The sequence below is a fragment of the Protopterus annectens genome, chromosome 4.part0, assembly GCF_019279795.1.
Source record: "Protopterus annectens isolate FY-2018-M chromosome 4.part0, PAN1.0, whole genome shotgun sequence".
Taxonomy (NCBI): domain Eukaryota; kingdom Metazoa; phylum Chordata; order Ceratodontiformes; family Protopteridae; genus Protopterus; species Protopterus annectens.
Genome location: NC_056733.1, coordinates 928,014,727 through 928,028,618, shown reverse-complemented (window position 1 = coordinate 928,028,618; position 13,892 = coordinate 928,014,727). Strand labels below are relative to the sequence as shown.

Genomic DNA, 13,892 nt, shown 5'->3' with positions numbered 1-13,892 from the left:
TTACGAAGGGCAAACAAGAGGTTGGCCAACCGAGCGATCGCTAAAAAAAAAAAAAAATGTAAAACCTGCCAAGGTTGGGGGGGGGGCTATGCCCCCCACAACCCCCAAAGTGGGGGAGCTGTGTGCCCTCCTCAACTAAATATACCAATGCAGAGGTCACACTATAGTGGGGAAAAGGACAAATTCCAGATGGTGGCCCACTGCTGGTTTGCCTTAGTTAAAATCTGCTGTTCAGTGAAGAGCAGCTTTGCTAAATAGGTGTTGGAATGGCTATTCACTGAATAGCCATTTGATGAAGTAATATAGACCCCCCCCTTTGTTTTTTTAGTACGAGGCAGTGTTTGTGTTTAGGGAGCTGGAGGAGTGCATATTAGAGCGTGTTTTTTGCATTGTTTGTGCTATTTTGAGGGCAAGGTGACATTTGTTCTGATGGAGTCTGTCATGACAGGTGCTTATTGGTCTCCTGATGGTTTTGCGTAGATTGAGCAGTGCTTCTGTTCTAATGGCTGGAGCTGAGTGCTTGTGTCTGTGTTCTGACGGCTGGAGCAGAGTGCTTGTGGCTGAGTTTTATTTATTTATTTATTTATTGCATTTGTTGACCGGGAAAGTCCACTGGGCCTAGAGGAGCCCATTTTCTGTGGAGGCCCGGGGAGAAAAGCTCCACATTGTTACATACATTTAACTAATAAAAACATTGCTGATACATAATTAAAAAATGGACCCATTACAACATAAATTAATAAACACATTACTACATACAATTGATAGGCATAGATAAAATAGCAGATATGACATTAATATTCCATACAGAGCAGAAGCATTTTGAAAGTGAGAGCATGAGTGGAAACAGAAGACTGTAGTAACTTAGAAGTGTATGAGAGTTGAGCAAGAAAATGGTATATACATGTGAGTGTATAGGGTTCAAAGCAACGTGGTGATGAGTTCAGGGTGTAGAGGGGGTGAATAGAGTGTATTAGGCTGCAGAGGTATGAGAGAGCAAGTGTAAGAAGAAACTGAGAGTGGGAAAGTTTAGAGAAATTGAGACAGAGAGGGATTCTACAGAGGGTTAAGTAGTTGCTGGATTTTCTGATGGGTGGAGCAGAGTGTTTGCATCTGTGATGGATGAAGCAATATGTCATGACAGGTGCTTACTGTAATGTAGGTGCTTTTGTGAGGGTGAGGCAGCATTTATATTCTGATGGAATAGTGTCTCATGACAGCTGATATTTTTGTGAGTAGTTATTTGTGTTTTGCCATGCATGTCATGATAGGTGCTTATTGCTATGCTGGTTGCACACTTCACGCCTTCAGATGCCACGTGACACAACACAGATTTGTGTGTTTTTTAGTAGCTGCTGCACACCAAGTACAGACCTTGCCTTATTTATTTTAACCTTGGATGTTTGTGTTGTAGAGGGTATTGTTAACTCAGCAGTGATCACATTTCAGTGGTGGATGCTAGCATCATGGTACACAATGCTGAATACCATTTGCCATGGTGGTGTAAGCTTGTCTTACATTTGAAATGTTTTCATTTTCCAGACTGTTGTGCTGTGCTCATGTGTTTTGTGGGAGTCATTAAGTGTTGCTGTGGGTGAGGACTTTACTTTTTTGTCTGTTTTTGATGGTGAGTTCACTTTGTCACTTTCATACACTACTGTCTATTCTGCAGTTTTAAAGTAGTTTTGTGATGTTTACCGTTACTCTTGTTTTCAGGTCAGTTGAAATCCAACAATGCGCAGCTTATGGACCAGGCAGTAACTGCACTGCACAATCTGGCTCACCAGTGCAGTGATCCATCAGCAGTGGAAGCTGTGATTAAACATCTGTTTGCAGTACTTGGTGGTGAGTATCGTCAGTTTTTCTGTTTTTGTTAGAAACAGCTGTACCTTCTTGATAGTCCGATAATACAAACTGACATGTTTTTACTAAACCTGTTTTTGTTCTCTGTTTGTGCATGGATTTTACAGGTTGTATTTTGAAGAATTTAGAATAAGTTTAAATGTATTTTTGCAGCCGCTAACCAGAAATGTCATTGGACTCTGACATTTTTGGTGTGAATATTGAAAAGGTTTCCTGTCACTCTGAAGCCCTTGGACTAGTTGATTCTGAATCTTATTGGGAAGGTGTTAGTAGATCACCTTAACTCCTACATTGAGTAGCAACAAACCCTGCCCAACATGTCCACACTCCCTTAATACAAATATAAACATGCCTGCTGCATTTCTGTACATTAGTGAACTGCAATGTTCATGTGTAAAAATAAATAAATAACATTAGCACATTGTAAAACTGCATAGTACATCACAGTATTAAACTGTACACAGAAGTGTACTGATGCTGGACAAACATGAGCAATAGGTAGAGACGTAGAAGTTTTGTGTAGATTATTAGGAAACCTATCACTGACAAGCAGTCACATGCTTCCACTAATAGTGATCCTTTTGTACTGCTACGTATCTGTACAAGTTTAATCTGTATTGAGTATGTTTTGTCAGGTTAAGTAATGCTGCTGATGCATGTGGTATGTAAGGGGGTGCCATTAATTTTTCCAGTAGCAGTGGGTGAAGTGGGACAGCATTCACTGCAGCGTTATTTTCCTAATTGTACTTGAAAAACATATGCAGCACATGAACTCGGTTAACGTGTTATGCTTGAGGAGCTGCCAACTTTTACACATTACACTGACATTACTAAATTCAAATATTTAACATGTATATGTCATCACTGTTGTCAGGCAACCGTAGCGATCATTCCAGAGTTCCCTCCCTAACCTGTGCAAAGCAGCAGGAAGGGTTGACATGCTCCATTGTTGTTAGCAATGTCATTTTTCAGTTTTTGTTTAGTGACTTAGCTGTTTGGCTTTTTTTTTTTTTTGTTAATAGAAGCATTTTTATTGAATTACTACTGAGGGCATAGACAGCTGTACATTTATAGAAATGAAAACAAACCATATTGACATTTTCAGTTGCAAACATTATGCATCACATATAATCTACTATCCAGTCATTGTCAGTCACACATTATACAGCTCATTCAGTTCCTGTCTTCCCTTATACCTCATTCCTCCTCCAATACATTATTCTGCATGTATTGTTCCTGCAATTCCCATTTTTTTGTACATAATTTGTTCCTGCCCTTTTCTAAAGATCCCATTTCCAGTTTTAACTCTCTTACTATACTCACTACTAGTACAGTTAGTTTAGACTTTGATTTCCATTTTTTTAGTAATTGCTTTTTTTGACAGCCGCAATAATTAAACTTAGTAAAGTCTTACTATGTCTAGGCAATTCAGTTCTGTATCACAGCTCTAAAAATCAGTTCCGTAGTTACAGCAATTTGCTCACCCAATATTTCTGACAGAGTAGTCTGCAATGTATTTTTTAAGTCTGCCAACTCATTATACTCCCAAAAATTATGTTTCCAATTACCTCTAAATTTTTGGAGTCTGCTTGGGGTATAAAAATACTTGTGCAAACACTTTTAAGCAAAGATCTTAAATCTTGTAGACTCATACATATATCCACCCATTGTTTCTTTGTGAATTGCGTATCCAGTCTCTCTAGTAGCTTCTGTTATAGATTCTACTGCAAAACTCTACCAGTGCTGGCTGCTCACGTAGGATCTCCCTGCACTGTTGTCTTTGCCTGTACTCTGCCTTCCCTGTCAAGGATTGATATCGATCTCCAGCCTGCAGTCCAAATGTATTCTTGGCCTCTTTCCTATTCTGTTACCTTTCCTTCTTGCTTTTTAGAGTACTCTACTACTTTATGAATATAATATTTTGTATGGTTGCTATCTTCCTTAAGGATCGGCATCCAAAATCCCAGTCTGTCCTTATTTCTTAAGCCCCCCCCTGCATTTCATCAACATACCTTTCCATTTAGAGGTTATAGCATTCTGCTTGAGCTGTATATAGGAACTTTAACTGTGCATCTCTGAAATTCAAATCGGGTAATTCTAAACCTTCCAGATAAAGTCCTTCAATTCTCTATTAATTACTATGTGCAACTAAAAGGGCTAAACATTTTCCCTTCTGTATCTTGCTATCCATATTGATAAACAAGAGCTCGGTTTCTCAGTTTTGTATTGTCTCTTCCCACGTAACTTGGCTGCCATAACAGAATTCTTTTAATGGATAGTTTTAAGTACTTAATTTGGCCATTTTGTTCTTCGAATGCCTGTGGCTGCTTTGCTTTGGTCCTTGAGCGTCTGCGGCTGTTTAGAGTCACAGGGCTGTAACTTGAAGGCTGTGTTGTATGACTGTGTGGTGTGTCATGCACCTGCCATTGGCAGGACTGCCCAGTGTGTGTGCATGATGTGTTACACCTGTGATTTCTGTAGGACTGTACCATATTCCTGTGTGGTATACCTTGTTTTTCACTGGACTGTGCAGCATTTCTGCTTGATGTGGTGTTCACCTGATATCGGCACGATTGTACCATGTGTGTGCATGGTGTAGTGTATACATGGTCACCACAGGACTGCAACATTTGTGTTCTACATGTCTAGGTGTGTTGTGCACCTAGTATCGGCAGGATTGTACCATGGGTGTGCATGGTGTAGTGTATATGTGGTCACCACAGGACTACAGTATTTGTCTTCTACATTCTAGGTGTGTTGTGCACCCGATTTTAGCAGGACTGTGCCATGTCCTTTCAAGTTTTGTTTTTATTTATTTGCACTTTAATTGTCGTGGGCTTTGAGAACGTTTCTTATTGACTTAGGATATGGCTAGGTGTGAGATGTGAATGATGGTACTACAAGGCAGACCTTTTACACACATGCTTTTGTTTGAGGCTAACTTGTCACATTATTTGGAGGGGTATGCTGTTTACAGCTGTTGCCAGAATGCTTGTGATGAAACCGTTGACATCTTTGTAACTGGGAAAGAAAGAAGAAAAGAGATGCCTGGGAGCAGGATAGCCCTGGCTTGTCCAACACGGCACATTCTGCTGGCGTATATCTGTGCAGAAAAATCACTCTGTCTCCAGCATTTCCCATCTAAATTACTATGGATATTGAATTCATGTCCTCATATTGCTATCATTCAGAATACTGATTTGTCTTGCTGTTTAATGGCAAGCTTTGGATGTGTTCTGCTTCCGACTTGTCAGAGGAAGAAGGATGATCCTTTGATTGCTTAGGCTAGGAGGCATGAGTTGGTAGCCACCTGTACAGTCTCCAGTCAGAATCCCTAGCACTTGTGAGAATGTGGCCACATTACCTTTCTCAGGTGCCACTTTTCATCACTTGCAGTTATTTTCACAGGTTGTTGGTGATACAGATGGTCACCTTTCCTCTGTGTCAGTAGATTAACTGCGTTTGTGCCTGTTTGCATGTCTGTTTCCACTACATTCTGGAGGGATTTATGCGCAAGTTGATGAGAGGCTTTGCGTTTTGTATGGCTTGTGAGTTACAGTAGACTGTATTTGCAGGCATATGTGACTAGTTGAATTAACTTTTTTTTTTTTCTTCTCTCCAGGTTCTGAGGGAAAGCTGACAGTAGTGGCCCAGAAGATAAGTGTTCTTTCAGGTAAGAAGCAAGACAGCAGTCCTTGCAGTAATACATATGTGATAATGTTATACAAGACTTCTCTTCTAGTTTTCTGAGGGTATGTGAAGTTAAGACAGTCTGTTTTCCCAGGCAGTCAGCGTTCTCCCTGTATAGTGTATAGAGCCAGGTTTGATGTCTTGTATCACTGAGCAGTTTAGCAAGCCCACTAGCACGTGTTATACAGCAGTGGTGCATGGGGCGCCACTGGCCTATATGAGAGTAGTGTCATGCACTTCTGGGCCCCACTAACCTGCATCTCTGAGCAGTGTGGCACATTTGCAAGGTCACTGTCACATGTCGCAGCATTGCTGCTGTCACATGTCAAAGGGCAGTGTGTGTGTCATTTAGCTCTGAGCAGTTTGAATCATTTGTTGCTGATCAGAGTGCTTTTCTTGTGGGGGTGCTGTTGTGTTCAGCATAAAAACACTACTAAATACTACACAATGACATGTATAAGGATACAGATGTGTATGCTACTGTGGCCTTTTGGATCTCTATGTTTTAGTTTTGTTCAGGTTAATGGAAAAGATGTGTCCAAACCGTTAATAGTGCTGTGGTCTCAACCAAGTTACACCATTTAATTGGTAGTTTTCATCTATATGACATAGAGGGTAAAGCACTAATTGACACAGCTAACAGAGGTTTAATGGTCCAGAGAAGGTGGCCAGGAGGGGAGAGAGAGGTATGGCAAGGTGAAACTGGTTTGCGTCTTTTTGAGGGGAGGATTGAAAGGGCATTTGCATGGATTGCTGACTGCTGTATTAAAATCTCTGGTGGAAATGAAGAATTACTGGAGGCATTTCTCTTAATAAAATGCCTCTTTAAAATGGGAGATATGTCCTGTGCATATGGCTGTTGCTTGTCATTCCATTGAATGTAATGGAGTTGAGCAAGAGAACTAGTAAGCCTATAAAATACCTGATGCCAAAAGCAAGATGAAAATACCAGTTCTGTTGCTCGTGTGTTGTTTCTAGGCAGAATGAATAGGATAGTTAAGAGGGCAGGAAGAAGGCTTAATTGTCCCTGAGGATTCAGGACTAAAAGGTGGACCAGAAAAAAAAAGGTAGCTCCAATTTTTTCATAATTCGCTGGTGCAGTACTGAATGTTGAGGGCTTCTGCCTCTTTATTTTTTTAACCAGACTGTTTGTTATGCAGCTGCCAGACTGTTAAATTAATACACAATTAACGGTAATCCAGCATCATTAGGGCTGGAACCCAAAGTGATGTAAATGCCTTCCACCCAGCCATAAACACGGCTCCATATGTTTAGTCTTCCACATTTGGAAGATAACTTAAAAACTGTATAATTTTCTAGAGGCTTCAAAATAAGCTTTGCTTTTTACACACAAATATTCGCTTACAGAAAGATACATGCAAATGCTTTTTTGTGTGAAAAATTTTTTTTTCTTTTCTTTAGACATGATCTTTAAGAAGAAAGAGAACTTGCCAAAGGAAGAGATTGCTTGGGAGGGTGATAGCACAGAGTCTGTGTCTGATAGGCCCTCCAATAGTCTGTAGTATACTGGGTTCAGTGAGGTGCTTTCACAGCCCATATCTTTAGTACTTATAGTGACTGCGGTTTCTGATGTGAACCCTGTAGATGCTATCATGCCTTTAAATTCTGACATATCCTCATGAGCCATATTTTTGATGTGTCATTTCTGCAGTTACTGTGCAGGTCCCACCCTCCGATGGTGCATGTAGGAATTTCCTGAAAGGAGGGGACAGTAACCCTGCCATCATCATAGTTCAGATTACAGGTTTGCTTCATCTGGGTCTGTTTGTAGTAGCGGTTTGTTCTGAGCACATTTTCCAGGCCATCTTTGATTTGGAAAGGGCCCTTTCGCATTCTGGTAAGAGGAGTCTGCCAGTTGGAACCTGTCTGGTGAAGGGTAGTTGGTTTAGGGCTTGGAGTAAGCATCCTCATTGGTCCTTTCAAACCTTTTTAAAGTTTTTTTTTTCAAGTAAGTCCTGTGTTTGAGCAGGTTTCTGTTTTGTCTGAACTGAGGTATGCTACATGCCACAACTCTGAGCTGAGATGCCAGGTGATCAGTGGCTTTTGAGCTTCCCAAAAATCATAAGTTGCCTATTTTTTTTCATAACTATACTATTTACTGCACTTTTTGTCTGCCGCCTACTTTAATGCTGTATTTAAACACGGTGTACTAAACTGCACTGTTGTACTGCAGTTGTCTGCCTTCCTGTGCTTGGTCGTATTTTATTCTCTAGCAAAGCTCTTTTTGCTGTTTTCAATGTTTAAGTATTTGCTGGTACCTTTCACTGTTGCAAAGTGATCTCTTCTGCTTGTTATGGTTTTCCTACCAGTGTTAAAATAACTGATTTGTTTGCTGTTTACAGAGTCTCCTTGCTGTTTAAAAACATCTTTCAATGTCTCACTGCTACTTTTCTACTGTTAAACATTCTCTGGTGTTGCTTAACTAAGGACATACAGAGCCTACAGTATAAGAATTTAAACCTACTGTTAAGCTAATGTAGGTGCTTTTTCTGTGATCAACACCTGTGGAAAACTTTATAGGCCCAGTACTACCTTTATTAAGTGATGTGCACACTCACAGGGACAGCAGCTGATAGTGCCCCCCCTTTTCTATTCCTTGTCTTGCTCACTTTCTACCACTAGGTAGCAGTAAAACACCACTCTTTGAGGCTGTTCATGTACTAACCAGGCTAAGTCAAGCTGTTTTCCTCATGGAGAGACTAATTGAATCAGTGTCTCCCAGCTGAAAGTGCTGCTTACAAAGCATAGCATACTGCTTCTGTAATAACTAAAGGACCCCACTGAAAACTAGCAGTTTCAGCTCTCACTTACTTACTATTCCACAGTTTCAGTTCCAAGTCTTACTGATAATTTTTTTCTTAGCAGCTATTGGGCTGGCTTTCCCCATTCTTTTTGCCTTTTGGGCCCACTCCACTACCCTACCCCCATTCCCACCCACCATTGCACCCCCTCAGATTCAGTAACTCGACCCCCTCCAACTTTCACCTGCTCACACAATCCACTTCTGACTGTACCCTCCCCCTCCTCAATGCCCTCCTCCCCTCCCTTCGCCAATCTCCACCCATAATAGTACCTTCCACACTCCAAAACCTTTCTAAATCCATTTTACAAGTATGGAACACCCTACATACTCCACTCTCCCCAATCTATTTCTAACTTTTGCCCTTAGGTTACTAATTTTTATTACCTCCACAAATCTACACTTCCCCCCACAACAGTACTTCTACAACTTCTCCCCTATGCAGTGACAAACCATTAAATAGCTTCTGTAATTTATCACCCAGCCTACTTGAATAATATTTCGTTCATTTATCAGAACTAAAAATATTGCCCTATACCACCATAAATAAAAACATCTACCACTGTCTAGTAACCTATAAAAAAAAAAAAAAAAAAAAAAAAAAAAAAAACACTCCTGACACCTGACTAAAACACCAAGTCCAAGATATTGAAATAACACCTCCAGGTTATAACATACTATTGAAAGATAGAACCAACAAAAAAGGAGGTGGGATATCCCTAATCTATGCTGACTCTCAGAATACTACCCTTCCAGAAAACACTCCTGTCATTTACAAATGCTGAAATCCTGATAGGGAACCCTATAAATTAAAAATCAACTAAACGGCTATGCATGGTCAATCTGTATAGCCCACCAGGACAAAATATCCAAACCCTTGAGGATGTCCTCGCCTGGTTTTTCTATCATTATGGGAGATTTAAACATCATTTGGCAAGATTTAGTAACAAACTCCCCAACAAACAACATAAACCTCTAAAAGTTCACCCAACTCATTACCAACCGTACCAGAATGCTCAACAGCAATACACCAGGAGCCACCCTCGACTGGATCTTGGTTTCAGATCCACTTAATTACTTAAATCCAAAGACCGTAGCAAAATGTACTCATCGATCACTTGCCTGTTTTTCACTTTTAGATCCACTCCATATATATCCAGATCTCATAACTATAAAGCTACCAGAAACGTAAAACATTTTGATCAACAAGAATTTATCAACATTCTTAAATTCTCAGATTGGCGCCCACTAAAAACTCTCCCATTGGATGATGCCTTATACTATTTTAGTAAGATATTCCTAGATGCACTCAACAACCTAACCCCTCCTCGTACTAAGAGAGTAAAATCAAACCACGCTCCCTGGCTAACAAAGGCCACTAAACTCCTACAAAAAACACCATCACAAATAGCCACTATGCTCAACTCACATTTTATAAAAAGCATACACAAATTAATAACGGACTCCTCTCCTGTACCCTCACCTTATCAAATTCCTTTTCCATCCTCCTTCTCTACCCCACAAAAGCAGTCCTCTTAGAAAGACCCCCCCCCCTCGAGACCATTCTTCTCCCCTTCACCAAAGCAATATTACATCATCTGGTCTCTTCTTACTACAACCAGTACCAACCACAGAAATTTATAGACTCCTCAGAAAATTAAAAGCATGTTCTGTCTCCTCTGATGACCTCCCACCAGAATACTTGAAACTCGCTGCCGAGGCCATACCATACCCCGTTAGCTGTCTGATTAACTGCTCAATTACAGAATCCTATGTCCCCAACCTCTGGAAAAAAATCCATCCTTACCCCACTTCACAAAGGAGGTAACTCCAATGAACCCTCTAACTATCTTCCAACCTCTGTCCTCTTCCCACTATCCAAACTCCTTGAAAAGTGCACCCATAAAAAATTACTTCACCATCTCACGCACAACAACCTACTCACCCCCTACCCAACATGGCTTTTGCCCTTCACACAGCACAAGCAATGTACTTATCTCCTTCATGGATACTGTACAGAGATCCATAGCCTCGGGTAATATTACTTTGGTACTACTATTAGACCTGTCAAAGGCTTTCGATACATTATCTTTCAAAAAACTCCAGCACCTTTCTAATATCTGCTGCTTCCCACCCACCCACCACTGGTTTAATAGCTACCTTACTAACTGGCAACAGTGCATAAAATGGCAAAATACACTAGCAGAATACCAAACTGGAGTACCACAAGGGTCCATACTTGGACCTTTACTCTCCAACACATTTACCAACCACCTTCGCACTGGTTCTCTGCTTAGCTCTGTTATCCAACATGCAGATGATACTACCATCATCTCCCCCTCATAACCTCCAACAAAAATAACCCAAGATACTTTCACCCCAATCGAAGCCTGGTTAACCAAATCACAGCTACAACTTAATGCCAAAAAACAAAGCCTCTACTCTTCACAGCAAAACCTGTCTCATCTGACTCTCACTTTCATATTTTCTCCCAAAACAACACAGAAGTTGAAAGACTATCCCATGCTAAACTGTTGGGTATTACCATTGACAATAAAGTTACATTTGAACACCATATTGATAATGCCATTAAAAAAAAACACTGCAATTTAGAACTCTGTACGGACATTAACATTTCATGGACAGCACCACCAAAAAAGCTCTCTACAACACTTAACTTGCACCCCCTCCTTAATTTTACGGTGCTCCCATTTTTACGGACTTGCGCTCATCTATACAAACCATAAAATCCCCAAATTTGCCACAGGCATCTCATACCGCACACATCATTACCAAGTATTAAAATAATTAAACTGGGTGCAATTTCCACATCACCTTAACCTCGTTCAACTGTTCATAGCACACACACTTGTCTACAATCCAAGCAACTGCCCTGGTCTTAAGAACATTTTAATACCCTGTAGCCCCACCAGAACCCTTCACACTGAAAATAAACAATTCATAACTGTACATGTACCAAACAAAAGAGCCCGACACTGCTTTTACTCGTACACTGTTGTTAAACTATGGAACTCGCTTCCTGACAGCTTATACACCATTAATTGCTTCAGTAAATTTAAACTCACCCTAAATAACTACCTACTAAATTCTGCCCCTGCATATATTCAAATAGATGCACATCCTACTCTTCCTGAGCTTTCCTCTAGCTTACCCCAGTCTTTACCCATCAAAACCAGTAGGAAACTCTCTTTGATGTACGTTATTTTAAACAAGTCTGTTCTTACTATAAATCTCACTAATCTTAACTATCATTCTTATCCCTCGCCCCTTTTAAAACTACCCCGCTATTGATTTTTCTTTCAGTTTAATTCTTTCAACCTAACACCACTCCTCTAGTGATCTTTTCCTTAACTTTCAACCTATTTCAGTATTTACAAAAAGTGTGTGTGTGTGTGTACGTCAGTGCTTGTGTGTGTGTGTGTGTGTGTGTGTGTGTGTGTGTGTGTGTGTGTGTGTGTGTGTGTGTGTGTGTACGTCAGTGCTTGTGTGTGTTTATATATAGGTGTGTGTGTGTGTGTGTGTGTGTGTGTGTGTGTGTGTGTGTGTGTGTACACGTCAGTGCTTGTGTGTGTGTGTGTGTGTGTGTACACGTCAGTGCTTGTGTGTGTGTGTGTGTGTGTGTACGTCAGTGCTTGTGTGTGTGTATATATATATATATATATATGTATATGTATATATATATATATATATATATATATGTGTATATATATATATATATATGTATATGTATATATATATATGTATATATAGTAAATTAATCTGATTTTCTCTCTAATATTGTAACTTTCCATTACTAGTCTGTTTTTCTCATTTTGTTATATTGTACTGTAATTTCTGTGAATTTTGTAAATTCTTGTAAAATACTGTGCAGTCATAATGTCTTTGTGGAGCTTTTCTCCCTGGGCCTCCAGTGAAAATGGGCTCCTGTCCCAGTCTGACTTTCCCAGTCAACAAATGTCAGTAAATAAAAATAAATAGCTAGGATAGCTAGTAGTTGTATTATAGTCCAGATAATCGTACAAATGTCAGTAAATAAAAATGACTAGAATAGCTAGTAGTCGTATTATAGTCCAGATAATCGTACAAATGTCAGTAAATTAAAATAAATAACTATGGTAGCTAGTAGTTGTATTATAGTCCAGATAATCGTACAAATGTCATTAAATAAAAATAAATAACTAGGACAGCTAGTAGTTGTATTATAGTCCAGATTGTACAAATGTCAGTAAATAAAAATAAATAACTAGCTAGTAGTTGTATTATAGTCCAGATAATCGTACAAATGTCAGTAAATAAAAATAAATAACTAGGATAGCTAGTAGTTGTATTATAGTCCAGATAATGGTTTGCTGCATCTGAGTCTGTTTGTAGTGACTGCTTATTCTGAGCACAGTTTCCAGACCATCTTTGATTGGAAAGGGCCCTTCTGCACTCTAGTGAGAGGAGTGTGCTGATTGGAACCTGTCTAATGAAGAGTGGTTGGTCTAGGGTTTAGAGTAAGCATCCTCATTGGTCCTATTGAACCTTTTTAAAGTTTTTAGCTTCTGATATTTAAGCCCTGCATTTGAGTAGGTTTGTGCTTGTTTACACATCGCACAGCACTGTGCTCTGATAAGCAGTTGTGGGTCATAGCCGGACAGATGAATTCAACAATTTTTCCCTTGGATTCAGTTGTAGCACATTAGTGTAGTCCTCGTCCTTAGTACTTTTCAGTCAAAGAAATACTGTTAGTGAGCTGTGACCTATTAAACCACCTGCAACCCATCCGCTGAGCACCTCCTTGATCGGTCCTGAAAAGCACTCCCTTTCTGATAAGTTCTTGAATCTAGCATTGTGGACAGTTGGGCTACCCTTGTTTCTCCTGCTAGCCTTGTCGACTTGGGTCTCCTGAGGCAGTGTAGCAACTGCCTCCTGTACACTGACAGCCCTCTACTAATAACGCCTCCTGTACACCGACAGCCCTCTACTAATAACGCCTCCTGTACACCGACAGCCCTCTACTAATAACGCCTCCTGTACACCGACAGCCCTCTACTAATAACGCCTCCTGTACACCGACAGCCCTCTACTAATAACCCACTCTAGTACAGTGTGTGTGAGGTGTCGACACTAAGAATCTCAAATCCCTGCTCTCTCGCACTCGAAACAGTAACACTGAAGAGGTTGTCAACCACCCACTACTACTCAAGCACATAATACCACTATTCATACACATATTGTACATCAAACACAAAAATCAACATACGCAGAGGCTCACTCAAAAAACTTACCGAAACACCATAGACCTCCAAAACACAAGACTACTACAACTAACACAGTTCCTACAGCATCAGTGACGCACATTAACACCAGTGTCTCACCTGCTAAGCTCGTACATAAGGCATAACACTCAAACACATTTTCTTGTCATTGTAGACTCCATAGTGAGACACTAATGTCTCGCTCACCAGTTTGGACAAGGATAAAGTCATGGTCAGCTGCCTGTCCACTGCCAGGA

General features: G+C 40.2%; 1 protein-coding gene across 1 annotated transcript in view; it reads left to right on the top strand.

Annotated features, from left to right (window-relative positions):
* Positions 1-13,892, top strand: part of GCN1 (GCN1 activator of EIF2AK4) — a gene marked incomplete in the record, with an annotated part of 2,100,248 nt that overhangs the window by 127,146 nt on the left and 1,959,210 nt on the right. The window contains 2 exon segments of the mRNA XM_044068902.1: positions 1,717-1,845; positions 5,486-5,536. Coding sequence (XP_043924837.1) covers positions 1,717-1,845; positions 5,486-5,536 — 180 coding nt within the window.